The sequence below is a fragment of the Buteo buteo genome, chromosome 22 (genome assembly GCF_964188355.1).
Source record: "Buteo buteo chromosome 22, bButBut1.hap1.1, whole genome shotgun sequence".
NCBI classification, from domain to species: domain Eukaryota; kingdom Metazoa; phylum Chordata; class Aves; order Accipitriformes; family Accipitridae; genus Buteo; species Buteo buteo.
The window spans coordinates 23,306,732-23,323,476 of NC_134192.1; the positions used below are offsets into that span (position 1 = coordinate 23,306,732).

Consider the following 16,745-nt stretch of genomic DNA (forward strand, 5'->3'; position numbering starts at 1 on the left):
TTTATGACTTCTGAATGTCACAAATGCTGGCACAGAGGAGAGTTGAACACATTTTTAATTACAGAAACAATTAATGTGTCATTTTAATAACTAATAGCAATAAAAAAATGCATCGCTATTCAGAGCAAATAACATAAAACTCAAAAATTCAGAAATAACAGATATTACAAAAATTAAGTAGAGACTATGCAGTTTGGTCTCTTGCCTTCACTGGATAATCAGCTGCGTTTGTTTTCATTTTAAAGTGGCATTTTGGAGTTTTATGACCAGGAATCCTCAATTTAGAAACACCTAGATTCTTTTGGCCCTTCCTGACCTTGGGAGCATTGTGGGAATCCCACATGTCATTTCAGGCCACCTATCATTTCACAACACTCCTGTAGTCCACTGTGATGCTCCTGCACCCACCAGGCATAACTCATCTGGAGCGCATCACCCAATGCTGATGGCTTTATCATGGCTCACACAAAGTTTTTCTACCGCCAGCGATCCAGTAGTTAATGGGTCAGCGTAGGCAGCAAACAAAAAAAATAAAAATCCTCTTCGCAATTATTATATTTGCTAACAATTTCATGGAAGGGGTCAGAGGCCGATAGACTGAGAGAGTGAACTTCAAATGGAGAACATGGTATTTCATTTTTAAACCGCACTGAAAGGCAGAACAATGAGGGCTTTTTGTGACATTCCAGACAAGCCCACAGCTCCTTGGAGGACTTTCTGGTCTACATGGCACATAGCCAGGCCTGCTTGGAAGAGCTGAGGACTTGACAACTGCTCAGTCGACCTTCTCAAAATTATTAACCAGGCTTGTTGTGGGAAGAGCCTTATGCAACCGAGTTAGACCAAAATAGATGAGTCTCCTGGGTTGTGTACTGTACTGATAGACCCATGTATGGACAAGCCCAACTGCTTACACATTGGTCATTAGTCTGTGCAGCATGAGGCTTTTCAGACAGCATGGTCAGGATTTCCAAGAAAATGAAGTAGGTTTGTGCTCTGACAAGATGCCTTGCTCACCTTTACCAGCTTAAAAGAGCCCAAATCATCTCTCCCCTAATTTCTGTCCTATCTTAACACAGACACCCCCCACGAAGCCTGTATTGATATCACTGCCAACATAAAGAAAACTTGTCGCACAAAACAACAACAACAAAAGAATCCACTATCCACGGAAGCTGTTTTGTAGCCAATATTTCACTTGTCCTTTCCACCCAACGTGACATGCACCATGCAAGAAGCTGGGATATTAAAGATAGTCACTCTTCAATCCCGCATCCATCGATGTGGCTGGCAGCAGTGCCACGGACTTTGGAAGCTGTAGGACTCCTTTGCAAAGCCAGGTTTCTGAAGGTTCATCTTAATACCTGCTTCTGTTTTATTTACCTATGTTTTCTGTGCTGAGCTACAGTAATATCTTTGCAGTTCAGCTTTTCAGCAAGTTTCCTTTTTTTTCTGCCCCCGTTCTCGTGGTGGCCTCAGCTACACAATGCTGCAGGTATCTGGAGCCTGAGCAAAGTCTGTTTTTATAGATGCTATGTTCCCGCTGAATGGCTGAAGGTCAAGGGGTCACCCTGCCGACACGTACCCACGGGGGACCCTGTTTAACTCTCACCCTTTTGCATGGGGATGACATCACCAGTCGAGCTTTGAGTTTACACAAAAGCCCTTTTCCCGGTCCTGGGAAGGATTTTCCGAAGCCTCGGCAGAATGGAGCTGCTGCCTTAGAACAACCTTTGTCTGAGACTCAAGAGCGTCTCTGCATGAGCGGACGTGCCTAGTGACCGTATCTTTTCAATTTCTGACCCGCATTTGCATCTTAAAACTTGTCAACCTCCACCTAAGTACGCTCCCCCCACCCCTGGCCCCTGCTCTCTCCTTTCATGCTGAAAACTGCCCCCAGTCCAGCTGCCCCGCGGGTCTCGGCTCCGAGCCCATCGGCACGTCAGACTCGTTGACCATTTTTTCAGCTCGTGACGTGGATTAGGTGGACGTGGGGAAGCGGAGAGTCAACCCCAACCCTCCACCTTGCCCAACACCCCCAAGCTGAGGGCGTCGGGGAGGCCAAGTGGAAGGACCTTGCTCTTGCGGGGCGATGCTCAGCGTGACCCACCACCTCTCACAGCCTCCGCAGCGGCTCTGCTCCCTCTGTCCGAGGGCAGGAGGTGGGCAGCCCTTGCTCAGCAGCTCCGCACGGACCTCACGCCCTTGAGCAGGAGCTCCCGGGGAGTTTTTTCTTTATGGTGGCTTTCCCAGACCCCCATCCCACTTGCTTCAGCAAGTGGGCACAGAGGAGAGTTGAGCATTAATATCCCTTTTCTGCATGGCATCTTTCCCAGCCCCCCATCCCACTTGCCCTAGGGATGGGTTCAGAGGAGACCCGCTCTGAACTTTTTTGGCACAGACATCAGCCTCGCTCACCTCAGGACCAGACAACCCCAATTTTTCCACCACGACCTCCTTCAAACGTGCCAGCGTTTGCCAGGTGAAGGAAAAGGGGTGCCTGCAGAGAAAACCCCCCAAGGAGCCTCGCCCTTACAGACTTGCTGCTGGGCAGAGAAGAGTAAGGAGAGATAGCCAAAAATCTTCATCCCACGGAAAGCTGCAAGAACTTTTTTACCAGTAGATGTCAGGGCAATGCTGGGAGCTGCTGCCTGCCTGCCTGCTCCCGAGCAGGGCTGCGCTGCACCCTGGCGCCCAGAAACTCCTAATGGAGAGAAAAACCCTTCTCCATCATACCCCCGGGGGGCTGCTGGTTCAGAATCCGTGAAAAATAAAAGCATGTTAAGTAAGGAGAGCAATACCAGCACCGAGTTGTGCCCCTGTCCCAGCTGCAGTCTGGCTAGCCTGGGTCCTTGCCCGCTTGCCCACTGTGTAACTGCAGGCGGGGGCAGAGGTGGTACCTCCCATGGGCTCCCCAAAAGCAGTTCAAGCTGCAGATGCTCCTACAGCCCATTTTCTAGAGGATTGGGCTTTGCAAAAAACACCCACAGCAGAAATCAGTCTTTAAAAAGATTTAAAAAAAAAAAAAAAAAGTACATTTGTGCTTTCAACAATAAACGCAATTATCTCAGAGCAACCAGTGCTGTGAGGGTCCAGCTTCCTCCCCTACCCTGGCAGTGGGGGGGTTAACACATCCACAGCCACCCCCTGATGTGGGCAGGTTGCACTCGCTTGCAGAAGCTTCCCCACTGGATAGGAAACAGCCCAAGAATCATTAGGGCAGAAAAAAAAAAGCAGGTAGCAACAGGGCTTAGGGATCGGTTACAAAAGAAAAATGAGAGGCAAATAAATAAAACGTGCTATGACTTTTTTATTTGCTTCTGATTTTCCTTGCTTTTATAACGAGTAACACACCCAAAATTTTTTTCCGGTGGAAGAGTTAAAGCAATCCCCTTCCTGCTGCATCATCATAAAATAACTGCAGCTGCTTTGCTGCATGAATGTGAAAACATCTCAGGCATATATACAAAACATTTTGATAAACAACTGACTGTTGTTCATTCCGCTGTTGGATGCCCCAATAAAATGGAACTCATTCTCAGAAAGTGATAAGTCGTCACTCCTTCAAAATTAGGCCCCTTTAAATTGTCCCACTTGTGAACTACCGAAACTGAGATGACCAAACCATAAACCTCTTTTAAAATTCTTGCTGCCCACGTTCAGAAGGTTTGGAGTATCTCCAGTATCTTCCATCTTCTCACCTTGGGGATCAGGAAAACTGACCTTCATTACTGCATGGCTCAGGCAGCATTTCTTTTCATGACAAGGCCTACGATAACAACTGCTTCTTACTTTGCTCGATCAGCAAACTGGTTGTAGAGGCTGATTTGTGTCAGCTTTGCTCTCACATAAAACACATAAAAGCACTACTTCAGAGAGGAAACCTATGCCAGCATCATTCTTCACAATTTTCACCACTGCTACACAAATATGGATGGACCAGATCAAAGTTATCAGGGGAAATGCTACAGCAGATGTTTTAAGTCAACAACTGCTAGTCAACCTCAGGAACGTGTGACACATTCTCACACCTTCTGCCTCTTTCAATAAAAATTTTAAATTTTTATATGCCAACCACTTAATGGAGGGAATGTTTCAATGAATGGTAAATCCTTGTATCCATCTAATGGTTTAGTACTAGTTACTTGTCTGGAAAAAAAATCATGCTTATTATTTACATCTGCTGGTGACACCAAGATTGTTTTTACCTGTACGAACACGGTGAAGAGGATGACAACAGTTGTTGCTGCAATGAAGAGCTTCTTTCTGTGAAAGTCAGGAAGCAAGAACACCAAAGAGAAACAAATGGCCCCTCGGAGACCCCCGTACGCGATAATGAATTGGTCTTTGCTGGTGATGGTGTTCACGTGAAATCTATTCACAAAGAAAGTCAGCACGAGAACCCCTGAAAAGCAGGAAAGAAGATGGGAGCACATCAAACAAAAAGAGCAATTAGATAAAACTCATAACCTTCTGATATATTTTATGGTAAAACATCACTAAACTGGTAAACACCAACCACGAGGAACTGGCCAGGGCCCAAGGTAGTACATTCCCAATATGCCACTGGAGAACGGCTTTTCTTCCACAGCCTGGTTCAACAGGTTTGCATTTGATTTGTCTAGATAAAAATTAATCCCCAACACATTTCTGATTTGGGGGATGACAAACACCATTGACTGGCCACAGTTCTGGGGGTTTGTACAACCGCAAAATTTTAGGTAGCTCATCTTGTATCAAATTCTCTTGGTTTTTAACTCAGCCTTGTGCTTATCACGGTCCAGCTGGGAAACCAGAGTTTCCTTCAGAAGGACTCTGAACTCCGCCAGGGAGTTTTAATGTCATCCCGCTCCCACGACTGGGGCTCCCCAGACCGTACCCGTTACCTGATGACTCCTTGTTAAGCACCAGGTAAATACTGAATAAACAATAACTGCTGGTAGCATAGGATGTATTAGCACCTCTATTTTGACTGTAGTTTATTAAACTTTTTAGGGCAAGCCTATGGTCATGTGCCAGCTGAAATTTTACATCTACCGGTATAACGATACAGAGCCAGACTCTGAGAATTGAAATATGAATTGATTTATTCTAATTGATGATAACAAATGATTGAATTGCTTGGATTATAAACGCTCTCAAGGCAAACCATCAGCAATAATTTAGCCACCAGTTACCCTCCGATTTCCAAAAGTTTCCAAGCAGTAGCCAAGGCACTCTAAATATTTGATGTATATTCTGCCAGCATTAATGTTGTTTCTTCACAAATCTTGCCCTCAAAGATTTACACTGTGTGAATTTAAGACTACGTAAGGTGACACAGCAATTGATGTAATTTATAGTCATTTGCAAATACATAAGCAGATGCGGAAAGGTACAAAAAGTCAGACCTTAAATCAGTAAGCCGTGATCTTAATACCAACAGATATGATCAACATCTTATTTCCTGAAGATTAATGGCCATTTTGAGAACTGATGACACAGACTGTCATTGACTTTTGCTAGGAATTAGCTGTCCATCACTATTGCTTTTCTAAAGGGTGTTTGTAAGAGAAATAAATGTCAAAAATAGTGCACTTGTACATATCAAACATCTTCACACACATACAACTAAAAATATCTGAACTTTGATTGCACATCAGACCAGTTGGAAGAAAACAAAAAGCTGTGGATGTTCAGGAATAGGGAACTCAATTAACTGAACCTTGCAACACCTTCTCCGTCCCCTGAGCACCATGGAGCTGCTGCCCAGACCAGCAGATGTGAAGTACTTTGGTTTCAAGGTTCTTTGTAACTTTAAAAAAAAAACCCAAACCAACGAAACCATACCTCAGATTGCATCTTCAGCTACTGTAAGCTCAGGCAGTACCAATGATTTAAAGGACAAAAATTTACTTGAGCTGATATCCTGGCTTTTCTCTTAATTTAATCCTTCCTCATAAATTATTATTAGCATTCCCTAAACTAATTCAAGGCCAGTTTGCTCCAAGAGATGACATACAACTAATCATTTTGAACAGAATATATTTTCTTCTGGAGATACACCTTGAAAAAGAGCAGAAGGAAATCTCCCCAGTGCTTGGATAACAGTAGAATACTAGCGTTGTCATGCAGTTAATGCATTTTGCTTTTTAGATGACCTCTTATAGCAAAGCAATCCCAGTCCCCAGGCTTCAGCAGAATCATTTCTCATTTAAGGGCACTACAAGGGTCCAATAAAGGACTAAGGTACAACTTACATACTAACCCCAGTGCTGTCAACCCCAAAAGTCCCCAATTCCTGCAAGCAAACTCTATGGGCACCTCCCATTTCTGGATCAGTGCCTCAAGCACATCCAGAGCTGTCAGACGGGTCTGAGCAGGTCAGGATTTAATCCCAACCACCATCTCCAAGGCAGGAGTTTCCCAGCCCGGCTTCATGCAGCGCCCTGCCTGACTTCCATCCTCCCGGCACACCTACGGCTCTCCAGGAAGGTGCTGCAGAAAAGGGACACCCTGTTCAGGATCAGATATGCAAGATGATTTTTCAGCCCTGGTTTGTGCGTTTTTATTTAATTCAAGGGGGATTTGGAATATAAAGAGGGGTTTCTTTCCTGGCTGCAGCACTGAGCCCTTCTCTAATAATGCGCTGCATAATTTGAGAATGCAATCAGAAGAGCTGTGTTTGGAGAGCCAGAGGATTTTCGGATTGCTTCTGCAATGTTACTATGTTCCTTATGTCTTGCAATGAAGAATTTTTGAACTAAAAAAAGATAAACTCAGAACTTCTTTTCATGTGAGCAAATAATTTAAGGGAAAACCACTTAATCTTAATAAAACATTTGAACGTATGCACAACTAATAAGCATGTTTCCAAGTGCATTTATAGCGCACAGTTATTAAAACAAACCTTGGCATGTATTAACAGCTAATAAAACCCATTCTGCTATGTCTTGCTAATCATGGCCTATCCTATTTAAGCAATTTCTTGAAGTGTCTATCAACTTTGAGTTTACTTTCTTTGACTCAGTGGTTTTCATCGTGACTGATCTCAAGAAGATTATCTTTAGCCGCAATTATCAGGAAAGTATTTTCATGCAAAGCTTTCTTCTTGTTATCGCTAAGTCTTAGTCACTTTTTTACTGTGAGGTTGGTCAAACACTGCAGTAGGTTTCCCAGGGAGGTTGTAGAGTCTCCGTGCATGGAGATAACCATAAACTATATGGACAGTCCTGCTAGATGACCCTGCTTAAGCAGGGTTTGGACCAGATGTTCTCGAGAGGTCCCTGCCAACCTCAGCAATTCCCTGATTCTGTGTAATTCTATCATTCTTAGTCCTTAGCTGAAGTTCTTGAGTAGGAGCAGAAGCATCCTCACATTTTAGGTCCTAATTCTTATCTACCCAGTTTACTGCTCTTCTGTGAAGCAGAACAGCATCTCCAGGGACAGCTCTTTGAAGGTTCCTCCAGTTGCCCATTTAAGGATGCTGCTGTACACAAACTCAGTATGAATTAAATCCCTTAAATCTCTGCAATTCAGAATATGCGGCCAGAGGCCCCATGCTTTTACACAGCTCTCTGATCCCAAGCTATGGACTTACAGTCTCCCTCCTATTGTGAGGATATGCTGAAATGGAAGAGGAGATCATGGCAATCAAAGGAGAGACTAAGACAGAGGTATCAATAAAATAGATGTCGTGAGAAATTCTATTCGGCACCAGTGCTGTCTATGGTGAGTGCAGAGACCAGGAAACTGCAGTAAAATGCAAAACTTGCTATTGAGCAAGTGATGGAGGAGGGAAGCAGCAGTCCTTGTGTTCACATCTGGGATAACCACACATACAGAACGAGCGGGAAAGGATGATGGTGGGGACAGGAGCATTCTCTCATTTAATGGAATCATGCTGTTCACTCCCATAAATAATAAGAATATATATTAAAAAAAAATTCTATAATTTCATCATACCTAGTGCTCTCCAAATGAGACAGAAAATGACAGTGAAGCAAATGTATGGCCAGTTCCACTCATGATTTTCTCCAATGGTGGAAACTCCAAGAAAGATGAAGATGAGGGTATCACTAACACTGCTCCACATCTTCATGAAGTATTTGACTGTGGTGTGAGACTTCAGAGAGATGTTGGCCTCCACGTAACGTTTCATGCTCATGGCACAAGCAATGATGCTGAGAAAATGAAACAATAATTTTTTCTACTTAAGCACACAAAATCGAGGCATTGTCATTTATAAAAAAATAGGCTTCATCAAGTCTTAGATGTTTTCAGACATCTCACTGGCTAGTGGTTCGCTTTCTACATCAGTCCAATAATACCAGGAGGACCACCAGGACAATAAGATACCATATATGTTGACCAGACTATCCGAATCTGCTTTTTAACAGATAAACAACTCACATTCTATTGCATTTATCATAGCCACACAGCAATACCTATAATTAACTACACTCAGCTCTTCCCATCACAATACACTGTTTTCAGTTCTTTAACTTTGCCACACTCCAACCATCTGGGCTGAATAGTTCCATGCTTAGGAGCCCACATTACCTATTTTGCCCGGATGAGAGAAAGACATTTCAGGGAATGGGAGACTTGTTTCTCATGCTGAGAAATGCGTAAATAGGAGTTCTGTGAGTTTGGCTGATATCTGGTCACTACAGCAGATTCTTGTAGGACTCGGAATTGGTATAGTTTAAGAGCAGACCAAATGCTGCACTTCACCCAAGGGACCAAAGCTAATCTTAGGTTGGAGAAACTCAAGCATATGACGTACCTCACACTGTGTATTCCTAAGCCTGACCTGACTTGCACTATATATTATTTGGGCACAGCCTAGAAGCCATTGACTCCACGCAACCAAGAGACAATAAAATGCTCAAGCACACTCATAAGGCTGCACAATGAGCCAAGAAATGCTGTTGCTATAGTCGGAAGATCTGACCTCCTCAGGTATTGCATAGCCAAGGTCACTTCAGAAGTGTGCAACACTAAAATTTCTGCCTTGCAATTTTTCATGGATAATTGGTTCTTCAAGTTACAGGGTACATGTGGTTAGTCTAATTCATCAGCTTTTCAAATCAATACATTTTCAGGCCAGCAATCTTAGAAGGTCAAAACAATTGAGTGCTCAAAAAGTCAAAGCTCCATTTTTTACAGTTTAACCTGGACAGAAATGGTTTTGTTCTAAATATTGTACCAACAAGAGCAAAATGGCTTTATGTTTCCGAGATCTGATTCCATTGGTATTTGGTAAGGCCATCTACATGGAGTTTTATTGCATTAAAAATTCCTTTCACAGGGGACGTCTTGGTAACTCTCTTTACCTTTATCACACACAGACAAGCCCACAGAGAAGTAGATCCTTGGCTTGCAGAAGTACACAGGGATCTGACAGACTGACTTTAAACACCAGCCGTGACCAGGACACATAAATGACCCATATAGATGCAAATAAGTGTTTAAGAGAGGTGGTGGCTTCCGCAGCACATTATCCATAAAGTATCCTCTCAGCTAAGAGCTATTCAGAAAACAGCCATGCAACTACTGCTTTGCAGTGAAAACATCATATTTAACCCCAGAATTTCACAAAAGAGATTCTTTGCATTATTTGGGCTTTGATGGAAAAAAAACCCAGGTTGCCCCCCAGCCCCAGCAAACAGGACAGTTTGCAGCTGGGCAGAGCTGACTCTGCTCTGGTTGTGGTTTTATAACCTGTATGAAACCAAAGACCTCGATTCTCTCCTCCACAGCTATTTATTTATTTCAGGAAGACACCATCGGCCACTGCATTGCTGCTCCTAACCTGCACCGCTGCTAACAAAAGCAGAGTAAGGCTCCTCTCCTCCCGGCTCACCAGGGAATCACTAGCACGTCTTCCCTGCCACAACTCAGCATCTATTGCTGGACCGAGACACCAAGGAATGGACAACACCTACATTCATTTCTGCTCTATGTAAAGCACTAAGGAAATCGGCAACGCTATTATGGGAAAATACTTATCAGATATTTGGTTGGAACAACAAATAAGAAATTAGAGGAAAAAAAAAAAAACTTTTTCAAATGAATATGTACTTCCACCCACTGAGAGTTACTGATTACTGGGCTTTGCATTCAAACAAAAAAAACCCCAAGAAATACACAGATTTCTATTTCTTTCACTTAAAAATAGTTGTTATTTGGTTTTCCCCATTGCCACAAAAAAACCCATACTTTTTTTTGAAGGAGGAAGAAATGGTTGGGTTTGTCTGAAATTAAAACTGGGCTTCAGGGAGAGGACTTGTAGTGAAGGCACAGGATATGAAAGGTCAGACTCAGAAAAGTCGTGATACTCTTCCTGGGGAAAGAGATCCTGGTTTATCCAGCAGTACGAGACCAAGATTCAAATCCCTTTTTCATCTAATGTTGTTTGAGTTCACATCTTTCATCTCCTAAGAAAATGCACCAATACTTAAAATTATTCTGAAACTGGTCTTTTTTGATTTATCCTTTTTAGACTGACCCACTTTGCATAAAGCACCGAGCCAGAAGGAGCAACAGGGATTGAACCACGGACTAAAAAGAAAATAATAAATTCTTCTGTATCTGCCTCAATAAATAAATAGTGGGTAAAATAGTTCCAGCTAGAAACTAAGAAATCCAACAAGTATTTATGGGCAAGAGACCTCCAGAACTGTGGTTTGGGAACACTTATTGGAGGGTGGATATGGGTTCACACCAGATTCACAGAGAGGGAATAAACTTGACCTGTCCTGTCACAGCTTCAAAGATGGACACTGCCACTAGGGCAAAGGGGACAAAAAACAAACAAACAAACAAAAATCTGACTAAAAAACATTTGCAGAGCTGTTTAGCAGATTGGGTTGCATGCACAGTTTGTTGTTTTGTTTTTTGGTTTTTTTTTTTTTGGACTATGTAGAATTGATTTTTTGGGCAATCAAATTATTTTTCAAGGAAACAAACTGCCAAGATCTGCTTCTTATAATACAGTATTCCCTGGTCACAAATGACTGAATTGTTTGAAATCAAGATATATAAAAGAGGTATTTATAATTTGGCAATTATAAGACCAGCAGTGGAGGAATCAGCTGCCTTTGCAATTGTTTTGCTTTAGAAACAATGCATTATTCAAAAGAATAGAAAATGGGTTCCATAATGGGTACAGTAGATTGTGATTGATAGAAGTAGACACCATTAGGATTGAATGTTTTCTGCTCTATGATGATTATGCAGCCTATTTATTTCACTGTTCTGTCTTACGCTCCTATAAATAGGCTTTCTCTTACCTATTCCCAGAGCTAGAATTGTTTTCAGTAATGCTAGAATATTGCTCCTATTAACCATTTGAGGAAACAAAATCTGGATATAAACCATTCCTATATCTTGCAAAGACGTATCATTAGTTTTAAAATAGATCTCCCAGATACTCCTGTGTCTAGCTGGTACCTGACAATTTTTTTTATGTTTATCTTCATTATGATCAGATTTACAGTTGTTTACACTGTAGCCATCAATGCAGTCTAAGCACACTTTGTAGTCTTTTGGAAAATATAAAATAGTTGGTTGTGCTCCTCAGCACCAGCTGACTTAGTTTAGGTAGGAGAACCAAATGTAAGAGATATCAGCCCACAGAAACCTGAAGGACTGGATCACTCCATTTTTCATCTGTCTCTGCTTCCCAAGGTGAGCTTTCTTTGACCATTACGACTATTGTATCTATTTTTTTTCCTCAGCACCTGCTCTGCAAGGAAAACGCACAACGAGGTAAGCACGAAGCTCAATTACCTCTTAAAACTGAAGGATCTGGCCCCAAATTATTCATTTTATTGAATGACCTACCCAGTAAAGAGAAAAATAAATTAACTGTATTAGCTATAAGTTACTATTAGTGAAAGACTGAATTTAAAGAAACAAATAGTTTCAGTTCGCTGATCTGAAAAGTTGCGTGGGGATACGCAAGATGGTGTCTGATGCAGCGTGGGACTCGGCTGCCAGAGCCGGGCAGTCCCTGTCTGCCCCAGGTTGCTGTACCCTCGTTGTACAAAAGCTTCACAGAAAAAACCTGCCAGGACTCTAAAGTGTTCTTCAAAAATCTAACTAAAAAACATTTGCAGAGCTGTTTAGCAGATTGGGTTGCATTCACAGATTTTTATTTTTTTTTTTTGGACTATGTAGAATTGCTGTAGTAAACTGCAAGCAGTTTTGGTTTTAGTACCTTTGAAATCTTGATCTCCGACACCTTTGGCTGAAATTGGTCAGCACATTTCCAGCGTTACTGGAGGTGGAGAGGAGACGGATGACACCCTCACTCAGGAGACCAGCCAAACTCATCAGCTGTGTCTGAACTTCTGGCCGTAAGTCAGGATCTCCAAAGCAGAGGTTTCCACTAGAGCCCTCCGCTCCCAACCAGTAGGAATATTTCCAGGCTTCAGCTCTGCAGGGGATTCCCAACTCCCACCCCATCACGCGCTGTGCTCTGTCACCAGAAGGTCTGTCCCAGCACGCCCGGGGGGCCACCACCCAAAGCCGGCCGGTCGGTAAGGTGGGCAGAGGAGGAGGAAGATGCTAGAACAGACGTGCTGTAAACTGAGACCAAACCTTTCTGAGGAGTCCATTAAATACTCCTTGGAGCTCTTCAAATGTTAGTTTTGACTAGCCCACACATGGAAAACAACAAAATATGCCAAGAAAGCCTCTCTTGCCTCTGCCAAATCTACTAGACATCTTGCTGCTTGAACATCCAGGGTTTCCAAACAAAAACCATGGAGCTCAAATAAACATTCCTCAATAACCTACATAAACGGATCAGCCGTCGGAAGCTTGCCCAGCAGTAGTCATCTGGATTGCTTGTGACTCACAGCTATTACCATTGACATGTAATGTGTGAAACGGGGTTACACCTCTCGGCTCTTCCACAGGCATTTATACTCGTTGTTTGTGGCTGAACACAGACTTCCAACTAAGCAAACCTACTTTAAAACTTTTTCTGATACTTTTCAGTAAATATCAGATGAGATGCTGGGACATACTTACGCCACGATCCCCGAAAGGTGAAACATTTCGGCGGTGAGGTAGGAAAGGTAGCTGTACAGGAAGACAAAGAGCGGTTCGATGACACGAATATCCTTGGTGAATCGTGTGGTGAAGGCGGCGGTCATCCCAAAAGTCAGACCTACTAATACTCCTCCTAGCGCAACCACAAAGAATTTTCCGACTCCAGCAAAAACATCCACGCTTTTGATGGTTGGCATTTCACAGAAAGAACGAAATAGCTTGTAGAGCACCTGGGTGAAAATATGAAAGAGAAAACCAGCCTTTAACAAGCCCAGCCCATCCTTCCTCTGAACGTTCAATATGCAAAAAAAAAAAGACGCTAGTCCTTACCACCGTCACCGCGTCATTCAGGAGTGATTCACCAAAGACCAAAATGTGGAGCTTTTCGTTGACGTGGATCTCTTCGAAGACCGCTAACACCGCCACGGGATCCACGGCGGCGATCAGGCTGCCGAACAGGAGGTTGTGGAGCAACGACACGTCCTGCAGGCGAAAGGCTTTCACCTGGCAGATCCCATACAGGGAAAACCCGATGCCAAACACGTTCCATATCGTCCCCACCACCGCGTAGAGGAGGATAGTGCCCATGTTCTCAAAAAAGGGACGGCTGGGCATGAAGTAACCCGCGTCAAGGACGATGGGTGGCAGGAGGTAGAGGAAAAAGATGTCGCTGTCCATAACAGGTGGCGACTTGTCGTTTAAGCCGTAGATGATTCCCCCCATGATGAGTCCTACAAATATCAATAAGCAGCTTTCGGGAACGACAGAAGGGAGCTTGTTATACAGATGAAACCCTGGAAGGGGATGAATAGAAAAAAAAAACCACATAAGTATTATCTCATCAGCCCAAACTGGCTGAAGAGCACCAGCGAAGATCCCCATGCTCCCACCTTCAGCAGGCTGTGCTTTGGAGTAGTAGTAGTGCGTGCACACAATTAAGGTGAAGTCACCCAAGAAGAAATTAGCTAGAAAATCTGAAAGATTACTGAAAAAAAACCAAACTGTCTAAAATTACTGTTGGTTTAGAGTGCAGTTCATCATAGCATAAGGTTAAAGACATATTTTTAGGTAATACGCAAATAGAAAAGTGAAATAAACTGCATAAATAAAAAGGTATTTAGCATTATTTATGATGTAATCTAATTAGCATGCCATCTTCGGCACTAGTGTAAATAGCAACTGCTAATTTTAAACACAATACAGATTCCATACATCCAAAAAAATAATCATGGAAAATGCATTCTCATTAATTATAAATGGTGCCGCTTTTAATATCATTTAATCATTAACACTTAAAGCCTAAGGTAACATTGAAAAAAGACCAATCAAGGCAGCCTTGTGCAACACCCAATGTTAGAGAGACATGCTGACAACCACTACCAGTACTCTAGGTGAGTTATTAAAAGCAAGAAAGTAATTGAAACAAACCAAACTGGAATAGGAATAATAATAATAATAATTAAAAAAAAATTTGTGATCATTATCATTTCTTCATGCATATTAATAGAGTTGAGATCTCATCATATAATATGCAGAACAGCACAACAAAAGGACCATTTCCATCCAAAAGAAGTTCTGATCTAAATGAATCTCAGACACTTCTCCCTTCTAAGGAAAAAAAAAAAAAAAACAAAAGAAAAAAATGCTGTAAAATAACTTTTATAGCAGTCATTTAACAGGAGTGATCACAATTCCTGGAGGAAAAAAAGCCACCCCTGCCCACGCCATCCCCACGGAGAGCCCCGTCCTTCCCCACCCTCTCGAGATGCCTTACCTATTTTGGCCAAGGAGGCAAGCATGATCCAGAGCGTGATTTCGAAGGGAACTTGGACGTGCTGATAATCCAGAGAGAAAAACGCGTGCTCTGAGGACTCGTTGCCCCGGGATTCCTCGGCAGCCCAGCTGGCGTTCTCCGGGATCGCATCCTCCAGCGGCGGCATCGGTGGGGAGCCCTGCAGGGCTCTGACCCCGGCGGCTCGGAGGATGGAGGAGAGCAAGGACCCAGCTAGGACGGCAGCCGCAGCTTTGCAGCTGGGTCTCTGCCCCTCCATCAGCCCTCGGAAGCTGTTTACCATCGGGATTCAGCCGTCGGTGGTACCTGCTGGTGTGGGCAACCGGTCAGGAAACGCTGCTGGAGACGCCGGAGCTGGGCTCAACGCAAAGAGAGGAGCGACTGCTCCGCCTCACCCTGACTCTCCTCCCTGGTCCATTCGTTTCCAGCTGGGAGACCCTGCTGGAGAATCGCACCCTTTGGCACCACGTGTCCGAACAGGCAGAGGCTCCTCCTGCAGATGCTTCCTCGAAGAAATGCCTCACCTGCACTTGGACTAACCGCCTACCTGTGCATGCTTGAGAAAGAGGCAAGTTGCATTTTAGTCCTAACCCTTGCCGTGTTTTGGCTTCCAGTCTCTCAGAAATCCTTCTTGGAGGGGGAGGGAAAAAAAAAAAACCCAACAACATAAAAAAAAAAATCTTTGCTGCTGCTAGAGCAGCCAGGCTTGGATGGCACAGGTCCCACAAAAAAAAAAAAAAAGCCCCCCAAAAACAGCCCCATCCAGAAACGGACCCATCTTACAGTGGACTTCACTGGATTTCTCCACTCCCCACAGTGAGAACACATGGCAGCAACATTACTGATAATCACAGTTTCCATTTGGTAAATCAAGCAAAGCACCCAGCTTGCTTTTGCTAAATACAGAGCTGCAGCGTTGTGCTGGAGAGGGGTGACCTGTACTGGAAGAATAAGTTTCAGCAATTGCTTAAAGCTTCTTCCTATAATAAGGGCTAACAGGAGAAGTTACCTTCATCTCTCTTCAGTACTTGAAACTGGCATCAAAAACTGAGTGAGCTTGCTTAGAAAAGTTGGAGAGACAGCAAAAGTTATTTGCAACAGCGTTACATGTATTAATAATACAGTGGAAAAAAATCCTCCATTGTGGAGTTTCATTTAAGTTGATGATATTTCAACAGAGATGAATTTGGTCCGAACACCACATGTAATTAAAATACAGAGGCCCCGGGCTGTTGCTAGACGGATCGATGGCCTATTTGTTTGTCTTCAGCTGCCTAAATGACACCAAAACTGAGCTACCAATATCAAGCTGGGGACCCACTTTGCTGCTGTAAAGTCAGAACCCAACATCATACAGACACAGATCCTGGGTTTCTCAGTATCACAGGAGCTCCCTGTTTCTGACCCGATTTGTAAAGCAGGAGGAGGATAAACTTTGGGAGACAGGAAAAATGCAGCAATACTCTCTAGGAGTGACTTCTTTCTGTTTTACCATGGTTAATCCAAATGCGTAATGTGCCTTTACCACGCTCGCTGACTTTAAAGCAAAGCAACGCTCCTCTAATGAGAGCGGTCTTCTAGCAAACTAAGCTTTTTAAACTTGGTGCCACTTCTCCCTTTGTATATTTAAAAAATAAACAAAACTGCAGGACAGACATCCCACAAAGTTTTCCTACATCCTTGTTCCGTAGTTCAATTCCATAGGGTTGGGGATGGGGAGGAGAGGAAAAGGAGGAGACAGGATCCCTTGTTCCTCTGAAGGAGGGAGAATACAGTGCTCTTAACAGCAGTTAAGAAGTAATTAAGAAATTACTTAGCCGCGGCTAAGAGCAGTGGAAGCTGTTCTGAGCCTGGGCTTGCATGCCAAGCCATCGTATTTCCTCTTCTGCTGAAATATTTGGTGTTGAAT

The 16,745-nt window shown here is 43.3% G+C and overlaps 1 protein-coding gene across 1 annotated transcript in view; it reads right to left on the reverse strand.

The window, feature by feature from the left end:
• Positions 1–16,167, reverse strand: part of LOC142043226 (sodium/hydrogen exchanger 2-like) — a 30,648-nt gene extending 14,481 nt beyond the window's left edge. The window contains exons 1-5 of the mRNA XM_075054128.1: positions 14,819–16,167; positions 13,375–13,838; positions 13,024–13,274; positions 7,945–8,162; positions 4,209–4,405 (exon numbers count right to left, since the gene is read on the reverse strand). Coding sequence (XP_074910229.1) covers positions 4,209–4,405; positions 7,945–8,162; positions 13,024–13,274; positions 13,375–13,838; positions 14,819–15,119 — 1,431 coding nt within the window. The 5' untranslated portion in view covers positions 15,120–16,167. The remainder of the gene's footprint in view (positions 1–4,208; positions 4,406–7,944; positions 8,163–13,023; positions 13,275–13,374; positions 13,839–14,818) is intronic.
• Between the last annotated feature and the right edge of the window lie 578 nt (positions 16,168–16,745).